At 42.5% G+C, this 21765-nt stretch overlaps 1 protein-coding gene across 2 annotated transcripts in view; it reads left to right on the top strand.

Annotated features, from left to right (window-relative positions):
* Positions 1 to 21765, top strand: part of ZNF484 (zinc finger protein 484) — a 103743-nt gene that overhangs the window by 45461 nt on the left and 36517 nt on the right. Inside the window, exons 3-4 of one of the 2 annotated variants that reach the window (XM_023540231.2) lie at positions 7907 to 8033; positions 8330 to 8428. In XM_023540231.2, coding sequence (XP_023395999.1) covers positions 7907 to 8033; positions 8330 to 8428 — 226 coding nt within the window. Of the gene's footprint in view, positions 1 to 7906; positions 8184 to 8329; positions 8429 to 21765 lie in introns of those variants that run through there. The other variant, XM_010600654.3, reaches the window with a different exon arrangement.

The following is a 21765-nucleotide window of genomic DNA, read 5'->3' as shown; positions in this document are numbered from 1 at the left end:
GGAGCAGGGAATGATGCTCTCTGTGCAGGTGGAGCAGCCAATGTGGTGGGTGTGGTGGGTGAGTAGGGGCATGTTTGTCTTCTCTTGCTGGTTGCAGGGGAGGTGGTGTGGGTGGTATGGGGGGTGGTAGGGGATGTTCACACAGTAGCTCTACCACCACTTCCTCCTGGGCAGGGGGAGGAAGGAAGGAACAGCAGGCGAATATTCAATCCGTCATGCCGCATCTATCTGTGGTGGGAAGGGGGAGAAAGCTACAGTGGGTGGGTATGCACGCGCTCACTCTTCATCCCTGTACTGGGCAAGGGGAGGTGGTATGCACCCCATAGTCATAGGTCCTCTGCCACTTGCTTTGCAGGTTAAGGGATGGATTAGAGCATGGGAAATGCATACACAGTCATGTCACCTCGTGTGAGGTGAGGAGAGGAAAGAAGGAGCTGCCTGGGAATATGCACACAGTTGCACCTCTGCCTCTTGCTGGGTGGATTAAGCGATGGGTCACTCCTAGAGAATGCACGTGGTTATAACACCTCACATCACATGGCGGGGGAGGGATGAAGGGACTTCGGGGGGTTGTGCACATAGTCACAATTCTGCCCCTTGCTGAGCATAGAGGGATGGAGTCATATCTGGCAGTTATGTGCACAGAGGTGCTTCCTTGTGTTAGGCGAGGACAGGGAGGAAGGAGCTACTGGGGAATGCACACGCAGTCACAATTCCTCTGCCCCTCGCTCGGCAGGTTAAGGGAAGGGGTCATGCCTGGTGAATGTAAGCATGGTGGTGCCACCTTGCGTCAGTTGGTGGGCAGGGGAAAGAAGGGGCTGTGGTGGGATGTGTGCACAGTCACAGTTCCCCTGTTCCCCTTAAGGGAGAGAGTCACACCTCGGTGGATGCATGCACAGAAGCGCCACCTTGTGCTGGAGGGAGATGTATACACAGTCACAGCTCTTCTACCTCTCGCTAGGCAGGTTAAGGGACCAAGTTGCACTTGGTGGATGTATACACAGAAGTGCTACCTCATGGTGGATGGGGGGAAGAAGGAGGGAGCGGTGGGCACGCTCTCTCACTGTCCAGCTGCTGCTACCCTCCACTGGGCCCTTAAGCAGGGAGTAGGTGGCAGGCAGGCACATGCATGGGGGCACGCCTAGTCTCACTTATCAGGTAGGCAAATAGGAGTAGTGGATGGGGTTGGATGGGGCGGGGGGAAGAGGATAGGGTCGTGCTATAGTCCCCCAGTCAGACAAGGTGGTTGGGGTATGGGGCTCTCTGCCACCTCTGATCAGGAGGTTTAGGTGTGGCAGAGTGTGTTCCTCTGGCTAGGATACACGGGTGCCAGGGCACCTTGCATCCACATGAAAACCTGTCCTCTCTTGCATCTGAGTTGGGGGGGGGGCCGGGGGACCAGTTGGGTGGGAGAGCTTCCACTGACACTCCACGAGTCCTCCACCTCGTGTAACTCTCACCCCTGAAGCGGCAGCTCCTGAGTATCTCTGGTTCTGGACCTGGCACCGTCCCCATGTCGGCTTCCTCATGTGTATCTACAGAGGTTCTCTATCCCTTTTGGGAAAGTTAAGAAGTTGCCCTACTGTTTTCTTCACCCAGGGTCGCTGCTGGCTTTGTCCTAAGTTAGCCGCAGTGGGCCAGGACAGCTGGCTGAGCTTCACCATTCCGTGTTATTCCTCTTTCACTGCTTTCCTTATTCCTTCCAGTTGGTGTTCAGTTCAGCCGTTAGACTTTCTTTTTGATGTTCACGCTTCCTGGATTGTTACCTGCTTCTGTTTTGATTGGGTTTTTGGTGCAGGGGGACATTATGGTGTGTGCGACTAAGCCGCCGTCTTGACTCTGTCTCTTAAACGCTTTTCTGATACATGGCTCCAAAAGTTTTCTCCAAGTCTATGTTGTTAAAGTCCTTTGTTAAACAAAAGTATTTTCATTTTGATCATGTCCAGTATATCTGTTTTGTCTTTTGTTGTGAGTGTTTTTTTGTCATATCCAAAAATCCATTGTTAAAAAAGTAGGTACTGAAGGAATACCCCTATATTTTCTTCTGGGAGTTTTATGGTTTTAGTTCTTACTTTTAGGTTCTTGATCCATTTTGAGTTAATTTTCATATATGTGATGTGAGGTATGGGTCCAGCTTTGTTCTTTTGCATGTGGATATCTAGTTGTCCCAGCACCGTTTGTTAAAGAGACAAATCTTTTCCAGTTGTTTAGACTTAGCACCCTTGTCAAAAATCAGTTGACTGTAGATATATAAGTTTATTTCTGGACTCTCAATTCCATCCAATTTGTCTATATATCTATTTTTATACCGGAACAAGACTCTTTTGATGACTGTAGTTTTATAGTATGTTTTGAAACCAGGAATTGTGAGTCTTCCTACTTCGTTCTTTTTTTGGCAAGATTGCTTTGACTATTTGGGATTCTTTGCAGTTCCACGTACGTTAGGGGATTGGTCTTTCCATTTCTGCAAAGGAAGCTTTTGGACTTTTGATAGGCCTTGCCTTGAATCTATAACTCACTTTGAGTAGTGTTGGCATCTTAACAATGTTAAGTCTTCCAATCCATGAACACTGAATGTCTTTACATTTATTTAGAAATTCTTTAATATTTTTAAGAGTGTTTTATAATTTTCATTGTATAAGTGAAGGATGACTTTGAATGGAAGAATCAGCATCAAGCTGGTTCCTATGAGGTGTAGGTCAAGTATATTCCACTATTCAATTTCTCCATGATCTCTGACACCACCTGCTCCTCCCTCAGCACTCTTTTTCTCTGTTGGATTTGGTAATTGGCTATAATGTTTCACAAAGCCCATGAATACTTAGGGTATGTGGTTTATTGGGGTAAAAGACTAACTCGGGAATAACTGCATATGAATATGATTCAACACAGTATCCACATCAGGAAGAGGCACACAGGCAAGATCTAAAAAGGCCCTCTAAGCAGACAGCGGAGCCCTCCCTGGTGGCACAGTGGTTAAGAGCTATGGCTACTAACCAGTTTGAATCCACCAGCCGCTCCTTGGAAATCCTATGGGGGCACTTCTACTCCTATAGGGTCGCTGTGAGTCAGAATTGACTCAATGGCAATAGGGTTTTAAACAGAGAGCATGTCCCTCTCTTTGTCAGTCAGGAAGCTTTTGGCCAGGACAGCCTTTGAAGCAGAAATACCCCCTGACGGTGTAGCTCTTGGAATAGAAGTGTTCCCTGTCTTCTCACAGTTGCCTGCATTTCGGGCCTGGTGCTGCTACTTTAGGCCACACTCTTCCACTGCCTCTGAATTGAGCTCCTCAACTGCCTAAGGGCTAGTCTCTGCCCCTGCCTCTGGGCCAGGTTCTGCTGCTGCCTGTGATCCAGGCTCTACCTCTTCTCTTTTGGCTGGTAGGCCCTTTTTTTTTTGGTTGGGACTGCTTCCCCACCATGCAGCTCTCAGCTACCACTGCTGTCAACTGGCCTGGCACTTAACCAGTACAGCTCCACCTGGCACAGCTCTCAGTCAGGTCTGAGAGGGTTATCAGTGCAAGGCTTCCAAGTCCCGAAGGATGTGTCATCCTTCTCGGCTCTAGTGAGCTTTTGTGTTCCAGGGCCCCCTTTTTTTTGAAGCCAGTTTTTTTTTTTTAACTATGGTAAAATATATATAACATAAGAATTTTCAATTTTAACCATTTTTAAATGTATTTTCAATGGCATTAATTATATTCACTATTTTGTACAACCATCACCATTATTTGTTTTCAAAATTTTCATCATTCCAAACAGTAACAGTAACTCTCTAGCCATTAAGCAATAATAACTCCCCATCTGTCTTTCCTTCCAGCCCCTGGTAACCAGTAATCTGCTTTCTGTCTCTATGAATTTGCCAATTCTAGATATTCCATATATATGAAATAATACGTTATTTGTCCTGTAGTGTCTGGTTTCTTTCACTTAGCATAATATTTTCAAGGTTTATCTATGTTGTAGCATGTATCAGAACTTCAGTCCTTTTCATGGCTGAATAATATTCCATCGTATGGATATGCCACATTTTGTTTATCCATTGATGGACACATGGGTTGTTTCCACATTTTGACTTTTGTAAATAGTTCTGTGATGAATACTCATATTCCATTATACGGATATGCCACATTTTGCTTATCCATTGATGGGCACATGGATGGTTACCACATACTGACTTTTGTGAATAGTGCTGCAGTGAATATTCACATACAAGTATCTATTTGAGCCCTTGTTTTTAATTCTTGTGGGTATATATCTAGGAGTGAAATTGCTGGGTCATAGCCAGAGTCTTTTTGTAGCTGAATTTCAGAAGTGGCAGTCTATTGCCTTTGACATATTTGCTTTGTTAGAAAAACGTCAGTAGACCTGTGCACACTCAAGGGAAGGGGATTACCCTGGATCATTGTGAGCCAATATAGGGCCTGCCTACCACAGTCCACTCACCGTTCACAAGCTGAGTGAAGTTAAAATCTCCATGTCTCAGTTACTCGGTCTGTAAAATGGGGTCATAGCAACTGTCGCACATGGTTGCTGTGAGGGCAATACACAACAATGTGTGGAACAGCCAAGCCTAGTGCTGGCACAAGACAGCTGTGTGCCTCCTCTCTCCCCTGAGCCACAGAAGAACCATGCGTTAAACACTTTTCATGACTATGTCTGCAAGTTAGAAATTTATCCACATAGATTAAGCTGTTTTGGAAACTCACTTTCAGAGAACTCTCCAGATAAAATTATGTTTATGTCAAAGAGCCTGGAATAAAGGGCTCTCTATTTAAAGGCTGCCAACACGCATGAGGAGGCGGGATCAGTACGGTGTTAATAATTACAGTGTGGGTGTGAATATTCCATGGATTATGAAATGCTTGCAAAAAATGGGGCCTTTTGCCACACATCTCAGTCATTAGCAAGGTTTCACATTCAAAATTAGTCAGAAAAGGTAATTAGTTGTCAAGGAGTGATTGTAGCCGCGTCCTTAACATGACGGATGTCTGTGCAAGCTCACGCTAATAATGGCTCGTGGAATTTTCGTTCAGCAGACAATCAGCAGTTTGGCGGTTAGCAGACAGTCTGAGAATCAATCACGATGGTAGTCAATAATTTATCGTTTCTCTTTAAAATCTGGAACCGGCATCAGCTTAAACAGAAGTGAGCACCAATGGGGGAAGCTTGGCATCAGCAAAATCCCGAGCCCTCGTTGGGCCTATTTAAACCAGTGTCCATTTTCTACCCAGTGCAGAGCAGAGAAGTTGTCTGAGTCCGTCCTGGGGCAGAAGCAGCCACATGCTATTAAAATAAAAACAGGGAAATCATGACATAGATATTAATTTTTTAATTGAAGTATTTTATTATGTTTTCAGTGAAAGTTTACACAGCAAATTAGGTTCCCATTTAACAGTTTCTACACAGTTTATTCAGTGACATTGGCTACATTTTTCAGTGTGTCAACTTTCTCGTTGTTGTTGTTCTGGTGGTTTTGTTTCCAGTAATCTAGTTTCATTGCCCTCTTGCCGTCTCTATTTGTTTCTGAGAAAATGTTAATCATTTGGTTTTATATAGATGATTTTTTAAAGGAGCACCGATAATATTGTTTATTTTATTAGCCAATGTGTTACTTAGCTACAGGGTGACTTCAGGGGTCAGTTTGGTTCCAGGTTTGAAGAGTATATTGGGGCAGTAGTCCTCGAGAATCCTCCAGTCTCAATCGTCCAGCAAGTCTAGACATTTTTCTAAAGAATTTGAGCTTTTGTCCAAATTTTGCTCCTGTTCTGTCAGAATCTGTCTATTGTGTTCCTGATCAAAATGGTCAGTAGCGGTAGCCGGGCACCATCTTCTATATTTTTATGTAGATGATGCGCACCTTCTATGTTTGTTTGCCAGCTGTGCCCTGCTGCTGTGAAGTATTTTCGTAAATGCCATTATACCATTTTTTTTACATGTTGCTGTAAAAAAATTAGCACTTATGAAAATACCTTGGGGCCGGGGGAGGTTGTAGCTGGCAAACAAGCATAGTGTGTTATTTGCATTAAAATACAGTAGTTCTTCTGGTCTCAGGGTAGATGAGGTGTAGACTATTAGTCCTGTGGACTAGTTTTTTCTCTGAGTCTTTGGTTTCCTTCTTTCTCTTTTGTTCTTGACAAGAAGAGACCAATAGTTGTGCCTTAGCCGCTCACAAGCTTTTTTTTTTTTAATTATGCTTTAAGTGAAAGTTTAGAAATCAAGTCACTCTCTCATATAAAAAGTTATATACACCTTGCTATGTACTCCTAACTCCTCTCCCCATAATGAGGTGGCACGTTCCTCCTCTCACCCTGTGTTCCCTGTATCCATTCAACCAGCTCCTGTCCCTCTCTACCCTCTCATCTTGCCTCCAGGCAGAAGTTGCCCATAGTCTCATGTGTTTACTTGAGCCAAGAAGCTCACTCTTCACCAGTGTCATATTCTGTCTTATAGTCCAGTCCAACCCCTGTCTGAAGAGTTGGCTTCGGGAATGGTTTTAGTTATGGGCTAACAGAGTCCAGGGGCCATGACCTCTGGGGTCCTTCTGGTCTCAGACCATTAAGCCTGGTCTTTTTACTAGAATTTGAGGTTTGCATCCCACTTTTCTCCTGCTCTATCAGGGATTCTCTGTTGTGTTCACCGTCAGGGCAGTCTTTGGTGGTAGCCAGGCACCTTCTAGTTCTTCAGGTCTCAGGCTGATGGAGTCTCTGGTTTATGTGGCCCTTCCTTTGCCTTGGGCTCATATTTTCCTGTGTCTTTGGTGTTCTTCATTCTCCTTTGCTCCAGGTGGGTTGAGACCAATTGATGCATCTTAGATGGCTGCTTGCTAACTTTTAAGACCCCATATACCACTCACCGAAGTGGGATGCAGCATGTTTTCTTAATACACTTAGTTATGCCTGTTGACCTAGATGTTCCCTGAAACCATGGTTCCCGGACCCCCCCCCCCCTCCCCGCTACTCTGTCCCTCAAAGTGTTTGGTTATATTTAGGAAACTTAGTAGCTTTTGGATTAGTCCAGTTGTGCTGACTTCCCCTGTATTGTGTGTTATCCTTCCCTTCCCCTAAAATAATTCTTGTCTACTAATTAGTGAATACTCCTCTCCCTCCCTCTCCACCCTCCTAACCATCAAAGAATGTTTTCTTCTGTGTTTAAACCTTTTCTTGAGTTCTTATAATAATGGTCTCATACAATATTTGTCCTTTTGTGACTGACTAATTTCACTCAGCATAATGCCTTCCAGATTCCTCCATGTTATGAGATGTTTCACGGATTCATTGTTCTTTATTGTTGCATAGTATTCCGTTGTGTGAATATACCATAATTTGTTTATCCATTCATCCATTGATGGACACCTTGGTTGTTTCCATCTTCTTGCTATTGTAAACAGTGCTGCAGTGAACATGAGTGTGCATATATCTATTTGTATGATGGAAAACAGAGCCCATTTGAATTGTCTTGTTAAAGAAAGGACTCACTGACTCAGTAAATTAATCGGTACAATATGAATGGCAGAGTATTTTTTTCTTTTTTAAGTGATCTTTTATTGAAATATGGCAGACATACAAAAGAATGCACGAAATATATGTATGCAACTTGATGAATTTTTACAACTTTTTCCTGTGTCATCAGCATGCGGATGGAAAAAAAAAACTAAAAAACAGAACATTATTAGCACCACAGAAGGGATGGCATGATATTTTTAATGAGATTTATTTTTTTCTTCTTAATGTAAAAAGTAGGTGTTTAGTGGAAACCTTATATGCTGTCAAAAATTACTAATTTTTTTTAAATTTAAATTACTAAATACAAAAAATTATGTCAAAAATTACTAAAAATAAGTTCCTGAATACCTTGTTCTCACCCCTCAGTCTTGATCCTTCACATTGAATAGGAATGTGTTTTTACAGGGATCAGTGTCATTCAAGGATGTAACTGTAGACTTTACCAGGGAAGAGTGGCAACAATTGGACCTTGCTCAGAAAAGCTTGTACAGGGATGTGATGCTGGAAAACTATTTCAACTTGGTTTCAGTGGGTAAGCATAGCTTTGCTGGGTATAATTTTAAGCCTGTACCTAATTGAGTGTTTTGTTTTTGTTTTTCCTCAGTGGAATTTCTGCAATCTATGGGATTTCTGAAGTATGTGGGACTTCAAAAGACTGTGGGACATCTGAAGTTGTGAAATGGTTTTGTCCTTATTTTATCTCATGTTCTTAATAATCTCTTTGGGGTATTATGAATATAACTGTTCCCAGTCAGCTTTTCTGAAAATTAAATGAAATGCTTCATTGTATGGCCATTGAAACCAAGCTCTATCATTTCCTGTTAATAGGGTATCAGATATCCAAACCAGAAGTTATCTTCAACTTGGAGCAAGGAAAAGAGCCACATATGTTGGATGATGGTGAAATCTCAAGTCAGAGCCGTCTAGGTAAGTACGGAACCAAGAGACAGTGTGACCGAACTGCAGTTGTACTGGAAGAGGCTGATAACATTGAAGCGCTATTAAGATAACTTTCTTTATGCATTTTAAACTTCTAGAACTGCTTGAATAAAGTTTGATATTGGTCCCTCAGATATCTAAATTCCATCCCCACTTAAGGACTGTTGCCCTATCGGTTTGTATTCTTCTTTGCTTGACTTTTTAAGGAGGGGATGTGCTACAGTTACTGGTAGTTTGAGTCATATCCCACCCTATATCATCCCTAGGATCCTACTTACTTGCTTTTTTTTCCTTCCTCTAGTATTCTATGCTTTCTACCTTCACCAAGGTCTTAGATCCTTTTCTTATACATTCGGATATTCGCAGATATGCCTTCTTTCAAAATTACTGGAATCATACTCCTGGTGGTTCCTTTTCATTTTCTCTTAGTGCCTCAGAATTGTCTTCTAGAGCTGGCCTTATTTTATAGTCTCCTAAACTTCTATATCTCCATTACTACCCTTCAGTTGTTGACTTTGAAGGTACTGTTGCCTACATTTGGGGCCAGCTTTTTGCTGAATTTGACATTTTCTTTCTACTTGTCTAATATAACACAGTATTGACTTGGTCTCTCTGACTAATTTATTTATTTTGATATTTTTTAAAAAGTTTTTGTACCCCATGCACAAAAGGTAGCTCTCAGTTTGTAGCACAATATCATTATCAATGTGTTTAAGGCCCCTTCTTTATTTATTTATTCCTCTTTATCACCATTCACTATACCCATTTTTATCATTCCAGTAGGCAACTGCTCTAATGTATATGACATGTTTGCTATCTATCTTTGAATTTGTGGGGTATTTTGTAAAATCTAAACTGTTGGTATTTTTAATTTATACAAGTAGTACTGAGTAATATATCCTATTCAGTTTCTTTTTTTCACTAAGTGCTAAATTGGTTCATGTTATAATATGTTTGTCTAGTTCATTGCTTCTCACTGCTGCATAACTTTCCATAGTGTGGATATATATCACATTTTATTTGTCCAGCATCCCAGCTACTACAAACAGTGCTGCAGTAAATTTCTTCATGAATTATTTTCTAGATTGGCTATGTTATTCTATAATCCTCTCAACATTCCACAGAGATAATGGTTTTCCCACATCCCTGTCAATACCTAGTATTATCCAAATTTTTAATAATTTGGCTAACCTGATGAGTTTTAATTACCAATTATTATTTTAATTTGTGTTTTCTAATAAAATGCTCTGAACATTATGATGGTTAAGGTTATGTGTCAACTTGGGTAGGCCATGATTCTCAGTAGTTTGACAGATATTATGTAATCATCTTCCATTTTGTGATCTGATGTGAACAGCCAATCAGTTGAAAGGCCAATCAGTTGAAGGCCAATCAATTGAAGAGCCAATCAGTTTCCTTGTGGGTGTGTCCTGCATCCAGTATATATGGATGTTCTGGCAAAGCTCTTGCTGGATCCTGGGTTAGACTTGTTATCCTCTGAATCCCAGTTCTTGGGATATGAGCCAGCAGCCTTCCACTTGACCTGCAGATCTTGGGATTTGCCAGCTCCTGCAACCCCATGAACCAGCAGCCTTCCACCTCATCTGCTGATTTTGGGATCATCAGCCTCTACAACCATGTAAATCAAGAAAAGCCTCTAACCTGACACCTAACCCATGGATTTGGGACTTACCAGCCTCCACAACTGTGTGAGCTGTTTCCATGAAATAAATCTCTATCTCTCTCTCTACACTTCACTGGTTTTGCTCCTCTAGAGAACTCAGGTTAAGCCATTTGGTACTGAGAGTGGTTCTAGAGGAATAAAATCTTAAGAATGAGTTTTCAAAATTGGTTCTCATGTCTGGCGAGACTTAAATACACTGATGACTCTAATTCCAGTAAGGAAGAGGGCACAGCTAATTCATGGCATGAGGTGGCATTAGAAATATGTAAAATATCACCACCATTGGATCAAATATTTGTGAGAAACAAAGCTCTGGGTGATTATATATTTGACAGCTTTTAGCATTTCTGTCAAACTGAGAAATATAGGGAGGCTGGTTGGTTGACCTTGCTTTTTCTAGACAAAGTGGTGAAAGAAAGAGATGAGCTCAGGCCTTCAGAGTCCTAGCTCAGGTACCGCATGAAAGGCCTGAAAGTTGCCGCTTGTGCCCTGAAAAAAAGCATCATTTTTTGTAGTAACAGAGTTGATATTGCCAAAAATGAAACCCAGAGTCTTGTCCTAAGAGTGGCTGAATGATAACACCAATTATATTCCCAACCTCGAATAGTGTCTGAAGTTAAAGTGAGGGCAGTGTTTGGGAAGAAATGGGATCCTGATATTTGGTATGGGGACATATGGGCAGATAATCAGGAAGCTGGGGACACTGAGTCCCTAAATTCCTTTGAATCACTCCTAAGAACAGAACAAGCCCTCTAACTCCCATCTGTAGAGCTTATTCAGTCTTAGTCTGCTAAGCCACCCTCTGCAGTAGAACCATTATTCCTTTCACCCCCATTTGATGAGATTAACCCAGCTGTGTCTGAAGGGCCTTTGTCTAAGATATCATCTAGGGAGTCATCTGCGGCATTGCCTGGGGCATCACCTGAGACAGATGCTTTAAAAGACATTGTCGAATGTCCCTCAGACCCACTCCCACCATCCATTTTTGCTTCTGGACCTATGACTAGGCTTAAATCCCAGTGAACCCCAAGAGGTGAAGTATAAAGTGTGACCCATGAGTAGGTATGCTACATTCCAAAAGAACTCTACTTGAGTTATCTAATATATACAAACAGACACCTGGGGAATATGTGTGTAAATGACTGTTGAGGGTGTGGGATAATGGTGCAGATAACATAAAGATGAATCAGTCTGAGTTTATGGGTATGGGTCCACTAAGCACAGATTGTTCATTGAGTTTTTTTTAGCTCGAGAGGTTAGAAAAGGATCTAATGGTTTATTTGGATGGTTCACTGAAGCATGGATTAAGGGTAGTCTACACCAAATCAAGTTGAAATGGTAGACGTTCCTTGGTATACTGTAGAAAAAAGTATCCAAAGGCTTAGGGATATTGGCATGTTAGAGTGGAATTATCAAGTTGGACCCACAGACTCACCCATGGAGTGCCCAGAGGACACACCTTTCACCACAATGGTGAAGAACAAATTTGTGAAGGGAGTTTCCGAATCCTTGAAGACTGCTGTGATTGGTATCGTGTGTAAGTCAGATTTGACAGTGGAAACTGCCCTGACTGAATTAAGATACCTAATTACAATGGGGCTGATTGGACCCAGTGGTAGTAGGGGCCAAGGTGGCACTTAATCATTAAAGACAGGGTAGTCACAGTTACCATAATGGACAGCAGAGTCAAAGCAGTAATCAGAATAGCCTGACTGGTATGGATTTGTGGTGTTGATTACCTTGTCATGGTGTCCCTAGGAGTGAAATAGTTGTGAAATCTACTAAATTATTTACTTGATCTGTACAAGTGGAAGAATTCTGAGTGAAGTGAATGGCAGTCTAACTCGAATCACCAGAACAGAGAGTCATAGCCCCTCAATCAATTCTCAAACTTGAGCCACTTTACAGACCCACAACCTCTTGAATTAAGGGGAGACTGGGTCCCATTGAAGAAGGACTCTGCTATACTGCCAAAAATGTATACTGCTAATCTTTCAGCCTTCTCCAAAGGTATCTACGGCCTTTGACGAGAGAGACAATTCATTGGGGAAAATGAAATAATCAGATTTTGGGGGATTACTGGACACTGACTCTTAACTTACACTATTTCCAGGAGACCTAAATGCTACTGTGGCTCACCAGTCACAGTGACTACATATGAAGGCCAGGTTATGAATGAGTCTTAGCTCAGGTCCATCTCACAGTGGTTCCAGTGGGTCCCTGAATCTATCCTGTAGTGATTTCCAAAGTTCCAGAATGCATAAGTGGAATAGACATGCTCAGCAACTGGCAGAATCCCCACATTGGATCTTCGTCATGTAGAGTAAGGGCTATTATGGTAGGAAAAGCCAAGTGGAAGCCATTAGAACTGCCTCTACCTAGGAAAATAGTAAACCAAAAGCAGTACCACATTCCTGAAAGGATTGCAGAGATTACTGCCACCATCAAGGACTTGAATGATGTAGGGGTGGTGATTCCCACCACATCCCCATTCAACTCACCTCTCTGGCTTGTGCAAAAAACAGATGGATCTCAGAGAATGATAGTGAATTACTGCAAACTTAACTAGGTGGTGACTCCAATTGCAGCTGCTGTTCCAGATGTGGTTTCATTGCTTGAGCAATGAATACATCTCCTAGTACCTGGTATGATCTAGCTAATGCCTTTTTCTCTGTACCTGTTTCAAAGGACCAAAGGAAGCAGTTTGCCTTCAGGTGGCAAGGGCAGCAATACACCTTCACTGTCCTACCTCAGAGGTATATCAATGCTCCATCCCTTTGTCATAATTTAGTCTGCAGTGACCTTGATTGCCTTTCCCTTCCACAAGATGTCACATTGGTCCATTACATTGATGATATTATACTGGTTGACCTAGTAAGGAAGAAATATCAATGACTCTAGACCTTTTGGTAAGATATATATCTCATCCTGTATCTTGTATTAGAATCTGACTTCATTTTTAATGTTTGACTGCTGATACCTTCTAAGCCTTGTCCCTTCCTCCCCTTCTACCCCACATGTGGGCAAGCTGAAAAGAAAGCCTGGGTACTGCATCCCTTAGCATGGTGTGAGGTTCTGTGAGACATAATAAATCCACTCTTTCTGACAGCAACTATGAGGATAATAATCTCCACTTTTACTTCTCTGTTATACTTTTGTTCAATTCTGACCTCATTTGCCCGTGTAGTATTACCTGAATATAGGTTCTGCCTCGTGCAACTTTGAGTCAATGAAAGTACACCAAGGTGAGGAAATAGAAGGGCATTTATTGCAAGCGTGCAGGCAAGGAGCAAGGACGTGTATATCTCCAATCAAGCTCCCCGAACCAAAGGAGGCAGAACTTTTTATACCGTCCCTCACAAGGAAGTACATACAAACATTGTGGACTAATAGGTTATCATGGCACGCAGGTGCAATAAGATAAGTTGCATTTTTTCCCCCAGTGTGTACAGAAAATGTCAGATAATCTCTACCTGGGGTGGGGATCTTAATATTCAATTAGGTCTTAATGAGGAATAGGTTACTTTAGGACAATTTTGAGGCTAGTAAACAATTTTGCCTGATTTAAGGCAGAAGCTGAGTTACAGACAGTGCTCAGGTTCTTGGTAATGGACAGGTGGAGCAGGTCTGGCTTGATAGCAGCTGAGCAGCTGCTGGTTGCACTCAACTATCAGTCCCTCCTTCTCTTTGAGGATATGGCAATAAGTCATATTCCCTTGGTTGTGGAGAGCACCTTCTAAATGGGGTAGTGGCTTCTTGATGTAGAGGATTGTATTAAACATAAGTTTTAACCTCATGCTTGAGGAGCCGACCCCAAGATAGGCAAAAGGGCAGACACTGAAAACAATAACATACAGTTAGCCTGACTGCAAAAAAAAGAAAATGAGACCAAAAAGGTTTTTGAGCCATCCAAAGTTAGGAAGCCTTGATATAGCAAGTCAGATAGTCCTTTGGAGTCATCTGTTGCATCTGTTGCCTTTTGTTGTAGCTGCTGTAGATTTAGTTCTATACTTCATTGGAAGTGTTCATCCAAACGTAGCACAAGGTATTAATAACTTTACAGACGCCACCTTGTTGAGCTAAAATAAAATCAATAGTTATGCAGTTGTCTAGGGCTACTTTAGTTAGGGAGTTAAGGGACTTTACTTGAGCCTGAAAGGCCGTAACCATATCTCAGATGATTCCTTCCATTGTTACTGACGCATTTCTGACTCATCTCTCAAGTTGTGCAGTTCCCATTGTCCAAATGAGGGACCTGGGGAAAGAATAACCTCCTGAGTACTCACTGATTACGTGGCATTGGCCAGACTCACCCCAATCTTTTCCCCACAGACAGAGGCCTTTTTTTTTATAGGTGGTAGCTGGTCAGGTCCAAACTAGTTGTCCATTGTATGCTCTCATTATATGAATAGATACCAAAAGGTATGCCAGGATGTCCCAGCGTACAGTGTCCAGTCATTTTCCAGCCATCTAAACATTGAATTGCCTAGGCATAGCATTCAGGAGTTGGGCCTGGGGTTTGGAATTCTGGGTGCCTTTTACCTCTGCACAGAAATACGTAGCCTGAAGGGACCCAAAGTGCACCTGCTCCTATGTCATTATTTGAAAAGGAAATGGTCTGGTTTATTTGATTAAGCCACAGCTCATTTACTGAGTTGTTGCACACAGGTAAAAATCCCCAGCAAGTGGGAGCATATAACTTGCTGCACATAGGTGGTCTGGGCTTGGAATTTGTCTTCAAGTCTGTTTTGCAGGGCCTATTTGCAAGCTGTTGGGATAAACTGGGAATTATGTGGGGATTCAGTCATCCAGTCAGTGCAGTTGCCAAATTTCCACTCTCCATTCTCATAGTGGGAGCAATTTCTTTTTGCCATTTCAGTGTCATTAACTCAGGAGCGTTGGGTTAGGTTAAAACAAGGTGCCCAGGGTCCAGGGTGCCATAGCCTGACGTGTATCGCTCACTTGAAATTGCTGTAGAGTTGATGGTGGCATGAGGAACTAGGCTATAGTTGTATACTGGAACTGCTAGTGGATCAGAATTTTCGTGGGTTGATTTTGTCATTGGGTGGCAAATCCAACATTTAGTGACGTTGATGGCACTTGCTACAGATCGGACTAATTTGACAAAAGCATATCTCTGCCAAGACCATGTGAAGGACAGAGTTAGGAGAAGAATGAAGGTGAAGTACCACAGCTTCATATTTGCATGAAACAGGGTCTAGCTTAAGAGACCTGCGATTTTAAACAGGGTAAATATGAACAGGAAGGCAAAAATCACAGTTAACAGGATAAAAACATTGAAAATTAAACTCGTACTCTATCAGTTGAAAACTCAGAGTCTCCTAAATAAAATCTTCAGGTCTTGTAATGGTTGACAGCTCCAGTTTCCTGAAGAGTTGTCATTGTAGGGTCGGGGTCTAGGGCAAGTGCCGCTTTCAGCCGGGTGTGGTGAATCCAAGGTTTGACTCCCTTCAGTTTGACCTCTGTATGGGTGATGAGAAGCACCTCGAAGGGTTCTTTCCACATGGGCTCGAGTAGCCTGTCTTTCCAGGTGTACAGCAGGACCCAATCCCCAGATTAAAGTGGGTGGGCTGTCAGGTCAAGAGGGTGTTCTTGTCTGGCAAGGGTCTGTCTGTGGAGGGAATAAAGGACAGCAGACAAAGAACGCAAATACTCTTGTACGGTTTTTTCACGTAATACAATTAAATGGTCACCATTTGTCAGCCCATGACTTTTCAGGAGGGGCTTCCCATAGGCTAGCTCAAAAGGGCTTAATTTGAGGTTGCTTCTGCAAGCTGCCCTAACCCTAAGCAAGGCTGTAGAGAGAGCCTGTATCCATATTAATTTTGCTTCTTGACACACCTTTGTTATGTGTCTTTTAAGCATCTGGTTCGTTCTTTCAACCTGTCCGCTGGTTTGTGTTCTCCAGGCTGCATGTAGTCACTATTTGATATCCAGGAAATGTGTGACTGTTTGGGTTACTTCAGCTATAAAGTGAGGTCCATTGTCACTTCCTGTGGAAGCAGGTAATCCAGACTGTGGAATGATGTAATGTATAAGATGTTTGGCTACTACTTTAGGTTTTTCAGTTCTGCATGGGAAGGCTTTAACCCAACTGGAAAAGGTATCTTCAAGGAGTAAAAGATACTTGTAGTTTCCAATGGTGTGAGGCATTTCAGTAAAATCTAATTGCCAGTCTTCTCCTGGTGCTGGGTCTTGGTACTGTACTCCAGGGAAAGAAGGAGGATGATGAGGTTTTGAATTTTTTTTATATAGATGGGACACTTTTGATAACTTCATTTGTGGTGGAATGAACTTCGGTGCTTAATATATGCTGTCTTATCCATTCATACATACTTTCATGTCCATAGTGGGAGGATGCATGGGCATTTTTCAAAATGGGATACAGCATCTGTGCAGCAACTAGAACCTTTCCTTGTGGAGTGTATCTTGCTTCCTACATCTCGAGTGGCTCCTTACTCTTCAGCCCATTTGTGGTCTTCTTCTGAATATCCTGGGTCGTCTTCTTTTGGGATCCCTATCTGAGGCATCAAAGGGGCCACAATGACAGATTGTGATTGCATTTTGGCCACTGCTTTTGTAGCTTCATCAGCTCTCTGGTTCCCTTAATAACATCTGTATCTCCTTTCTGGTGTCCTTGACAATGGATGACTGCTACTTTTCTTGGTAACCAGACAGCTTGTAGTGCCTGGAGGATTTCTGTTGCATATTTCATTTCCTGTTCTGCAGTATTACAGAGGCCTGTTGATTTCCAAAGGGCTCCATGAGCGTGCAAAATTCCCAAAACATACTTTGAGTCCATGTGAACGTTCACTGTTTTACCTTTGATAATTGGAGAGCCCTTACCATGGCAATGAGCTTAGCATTTTGAGCTGAAGTTCCTGGTGAAGTGTTTCTGCTTCAAGGATTTCCCAGGGTGTCACTATAGCATATCCAGCGTTATCTTTTTCCATATTCCATGAAGCTACTTCCATCTGTTAAGATCTCAAGGTCAGGGTTTTGGAGAGGCTTATCACTCAAATCAGGTCTGCTCCAATAAACTTCATCTATTGTTTGAATGCAGTGGTGTCCCAAACCAGGGCTGGTTTGTGAAGGCAACAATGTAGCTGGATTTAAGGTGGTTGCTTCTTTTAAAGTTGCATCTGGGTTGTCTAATAAGACAGTTTGGTACTGAGCCACCTGCCCTGCTGTCTTCCAGTGAGCTCCTTTTTGTCCTGGTATTGTCAAGACCATATGAAGAATAAACACAGTGGTTTGTTGCCTCAAACTTAGCTTTCCTGCCGCCTTTAAAATTAACACTGTAGCTGCCACAGCTTGTAGACAAGCAGGCCACCCCGTAGTGGTCATGTCTAGAATCTTGGAAAAATAAGCAATAGGTTGTCACCAGTCCCCCATCTTTTGGGTTAGGATGCCTGCAGCTATTCCTTGACTCCTATGCATGAACAATTCAAAGGGTTTTGCTAGACTGGGGAGCCCCATCACTGGGGCTGATAAAAGTTTTTCTTTAATTGTCTGGACGGCTTGTTCTTGTTCATCAATCCAAATAAAAGGATCTCAATCTTTTCCTTCAGTTGCCGTATATAAAGGTTTGGCTATTAGTCCAAAGTTGGGAATCTACATTTTGTAAAAACCTGACATTCCTGGGAATCCTTGGAGTTGCCACTGGACCAGGGAGGCATGATTGCACAAATAGCTTCTTTTCTCTCTGAGAGCAATTCTCTTTTTCCCTGTTGTTGTTGGGTGCCATCAAGTCGGTTCCGACTCATAGCGACACTGTGCATGACAGAACGAAACACTGCCCGGTCGTGCGCCATCCTTACAATCGTTATGCTTGAGCCTATTGTTGCAGTCGCTGTGTCAGTCCACCTCGTTGAGGGTCTTCCTCTTTTCTGCTGACCCTGTACTTTGCCAAGCATGATGTCCTTCTCCAGGGACTGATCCCTCCTGACAACATGTCCAAAGTGTGTAAGACTCAGTCTCACTATCCTTGCTTCTAAGGAGTATTCTGGTTGCACTTCTTCTGAGACAGATTTGTTCGTTCTTTTGGCAGTCCGTCGTATATTCAATACTCTTCGCCAACACCACAATTCAAAGGCATCAATTCTTCTTCGGTCTTCATTATTCATTGTCCAGCTTTCACATGCATGTGATGCGATTGAAAATACCATGGCTTGGGTCTTTTTTGGGTCAGGAGCACCTTGGTCTGCAAGGTGACATCTTTGCTCTTCAACACTTTAAAGAGGTTCTTTGCAGCAGATTTGCCCAATGCAATGTGTCGTTTGATTTCCTGACTGCTGCTTCCATGGCTGTTGATTGTGGATCCAAGTAAAATGAAATCCTTGACAACTTCAATCTTTTCTCCATTTATCATGATGTTGCTTATTTATTGGTCCAGTTGTGAAGATTTTTGTTTTCTTTATGTTGAGGTGCCATCCATACCGAAGGCTGTAATCTCTGATCTTCATTAGTAAGTGCTTCAAGTCCTCTTCACTTTCAGCAAGCAAGGTTGTGTCATCTCCATAATGCAGGTTGTTAATGAGCCTTCCTCCAATCATAATGCCATGTTCTTCTTCATATAGTCCAGCTTCTTGGATTATTTGCCCAGCATACAGATTGAATAGGTATGGTGAAAGGATAAAACCCTGACGCACACCTTTCCTGACTTTAAACCAATCAGTATCCCCTTGTTCTGTCTGAACAATTGCCTCTTGATCTATGTAAAGGTTCCTCATGAGCACAATTAAGTGTTCTGGAATTCCCATTCTTTGCAATGTTATCCATAATTTGTTATGATCCACACAGTCGAATGGTTTTGCGTAGCCAATAAAACACAGATAAACATCCTCTGGTATTCTTTGCCTTCAGCCAGGATCCATCTGACATCATCAGTGATATCCCTGGTTCCATGTCCTCTTCTGAAACTGGCCTGAATTTCTGGCAGTTTCCTGTCGATATACTGCTGCAGCCGTATTTCAATGATCTTCAGCAAAATTTTGCTTGTGTCTGACATTAATGATATTGTTTGATAATTTCTGCATTCAGTTGGATCACCTTTCTTGGGAATAGGCATAAATACGGATCTCTTCCAGTCAGTTGGCCGGGAAGCTGTCTTCCATGTTTCTTGGCATAGATGAGTGAGCACCTCCAGCACTGCATCTGTTTGCTGAAACATCTCAGTTGATACTCCGTCAATTCCTGGAGCTTTGTTTTTCTCCAGTGCCTTCAGAGCAGCTTGGACTTCTTCCTTTAGTACCATCGGTTCCTGATCATATGCCACTTCTTGATATGGTTGAACATTGATTAATTCCTTTTGATATACTGACTCTGTGTATTCCTTCCATCTTCCTTTGATGCTTCCTGCATCATTTAATATTTTCCGCATAGAATCCTTCACTGTTGCAACTCGAGGCTTGAATTTTTTCTTCAGTTATTTCAGCTTGAGAAACGTCAAGCGTTCCCTTTTGGTTTTCTATCTACATCTCTTTGCACATGTCATTGTAATACTTGGTCTTATCTAGCCGCCTTTTGAAATCTTCTATTCATTTCTTCTACTTCATCATTTCTTCCTTTTGCTTTAGCTGCTTGACATTCGTGAGCAAGTTTCAGAGTCTCCTCTGACATCCATCTTGGTCTTTTCTTTCTTTCCTGTCCTTGCAGTGACCTCTTGCTTTCTTCAGGTATGATGTCCCTGATGTCATTTCACAGCTTGTCAGGTCTTTGGTCACTAGTGTTCAATGTGTCAAATCTATTCTTGAGATGGTCTCTAAATTCAGGTGGGATATACTCAAGGTGATATTTGGGCTCTCATGGACTTGCTCTGATTTTCTTCAGTTTCAGCTTAACTTGCATATGAGCAATTGATGGTCTATTCCACAGTCGGCCCCTGGCCTTGTTCTGACTGAGGATATTGAGCTTTTCCATCATCTCTTTCCAAAGATGTAGTCAATTTGATTCCTGTGTGTTCCATCTGGTGAGGTCCCTGTGTATAGTTGCTGTTTATGTTGGTGAAAAAGGTATTTATAGTGAAGAAGTCATTGGTCTTGCAAAATTCTATCATTCGATCTCCTGCATTGTTTCTGTCGCCCCCACATGTCTGTCAGTTTGTTGTACTGTGGGGGCTTGTGTGTTGCTGTGATGCTGAAAGCTATGCCACTGGTATTCAGATACCAGTAGGGTCACCCAGGGAGGAAAGGTTTCAGCTGAGCTTCCAGACTAAGACTAGGAAGAAGGACCTGGCAGTCTACTTCTGAAAAGCATTAGCCAGTGAAAACCTTATGAATAGCAGCAGAACATTGTCTTTTTCCCTGAAAGAGGTGAACACCCAGGAATGTAACTTCGGCTTGGGAGATCTGGGCCTTAGGTCTGGATACATTATACCCAGCCTGGCCCAGAAAGTTAAGAGTAGAGATGGCGTTTGAATTTATTCTTCCTTAGGCTTGCTCGCTTTGAGCAAGTCGTCCACATACTGAAGCAGAACTCCATTTTGAAAGGCTAGCTGTTTTAAATCCTTAGCCAGAGTGATACCGAACAATGTGGGCTGTTTTTGAACCCCTGCGGGAGTACAGTCTAGCAGAACTGTTGCTTATTGCCCCTTTCGGGGTCCTCCCACTCAAAGGCAAACAGTTCTTGGCTTTCAGAATCTAATGGTATACAAAAGAAGCCACCTTTTAAGTCCAGAACAGTAAACCAAGCAAAATCTCCTGGAAGAGTGGCTAGCAAAGTATATGGATTTGGTACTACAAGACAGACTGTGTCTGATCTGTATAGTGCTGCTATAGCAGAAATACCACAAGTGGATGGCTTTAACAAACAGAAATTTATTCTTTCACAGTCTAGGAGGCTAAAGTGTGAATTCAGGGTGCCAGCTCCAGGCAAAGGCTTTCTCTGTCAGCTCTGGGGAAAGGTCCTTATTGATCTCGCCCTGGTCTAGGAGCCTCTCAGTGCAGGCACCCCAGGTCCAAAGGACGCACTCTGCTCCTGGTACTGCTTTCTTGGCGGTATGAGGTCCCCGTGTCTCCCTGCTCTCTTCTCTCTCTTATATCTCAAAAGAGATTGACTTAAAATATGACCTAATCTTGTAGATTGAGTCCTGCCTCATTAACGTAACTGCGTCTAATCTTACCTCGTTAACATCATAGAGGTAAGATTTACAGCGTATAGGAAAATCACATCAGATGACAAAATGGTGAACAATCACACAATACTGGGAATCATAGCCTAGCCAAGTTGATGCACATTTTTGGGAGATGCAATTTTTTAATTCAGTCTAGAAGAGACTATTTGGTTAATTGCTTCGAGGTCTTGAACAAACTTATAATCATTAAAATGAGGTTTCTTTACAGGCAAAACTGGTGTTCTATAAGTGGATTGGCATGGTCTTATGTGTCCAGATTTTAGATGTTGGTGGATAAATGGGTGGAGGCCTAGTTTCACCTCTAGCCTTAGAGGGTATTGCTTCAACCATGGTGGGTCGATTCCTGATAACACTTCAGCCTTGACTGGAACAACATTTGTAGCTCACCCTGGTTGCCCTTGCACCCATACCCAAGGGACTACCACATCTTTTATCTGTTTAGACACAGTCTTAGTGGGGCTACAGTGGACATCCTGAGGGTCAACA

Source organism: Loxodonta africana, chromosome 9, assembly GCF_030014295.1.
Source record: "Loxodonta africana isolate mLoxAfr1 chromosome 9, mLoxAfr1.hap2, whole genome shotgun sequence".
Classification (NCBI taxonomy): Eukaryota; Metazoa; Chordata; class Mammalia; order Proboscidea; family Elephantidae; genus Loxodonta; species Loxodonta africana.
The sequence above is the reverse complement of the archived record's forward strand: the minus strand, read 5'-3'. Positions and strand labels throughout refer to the sequence as shown.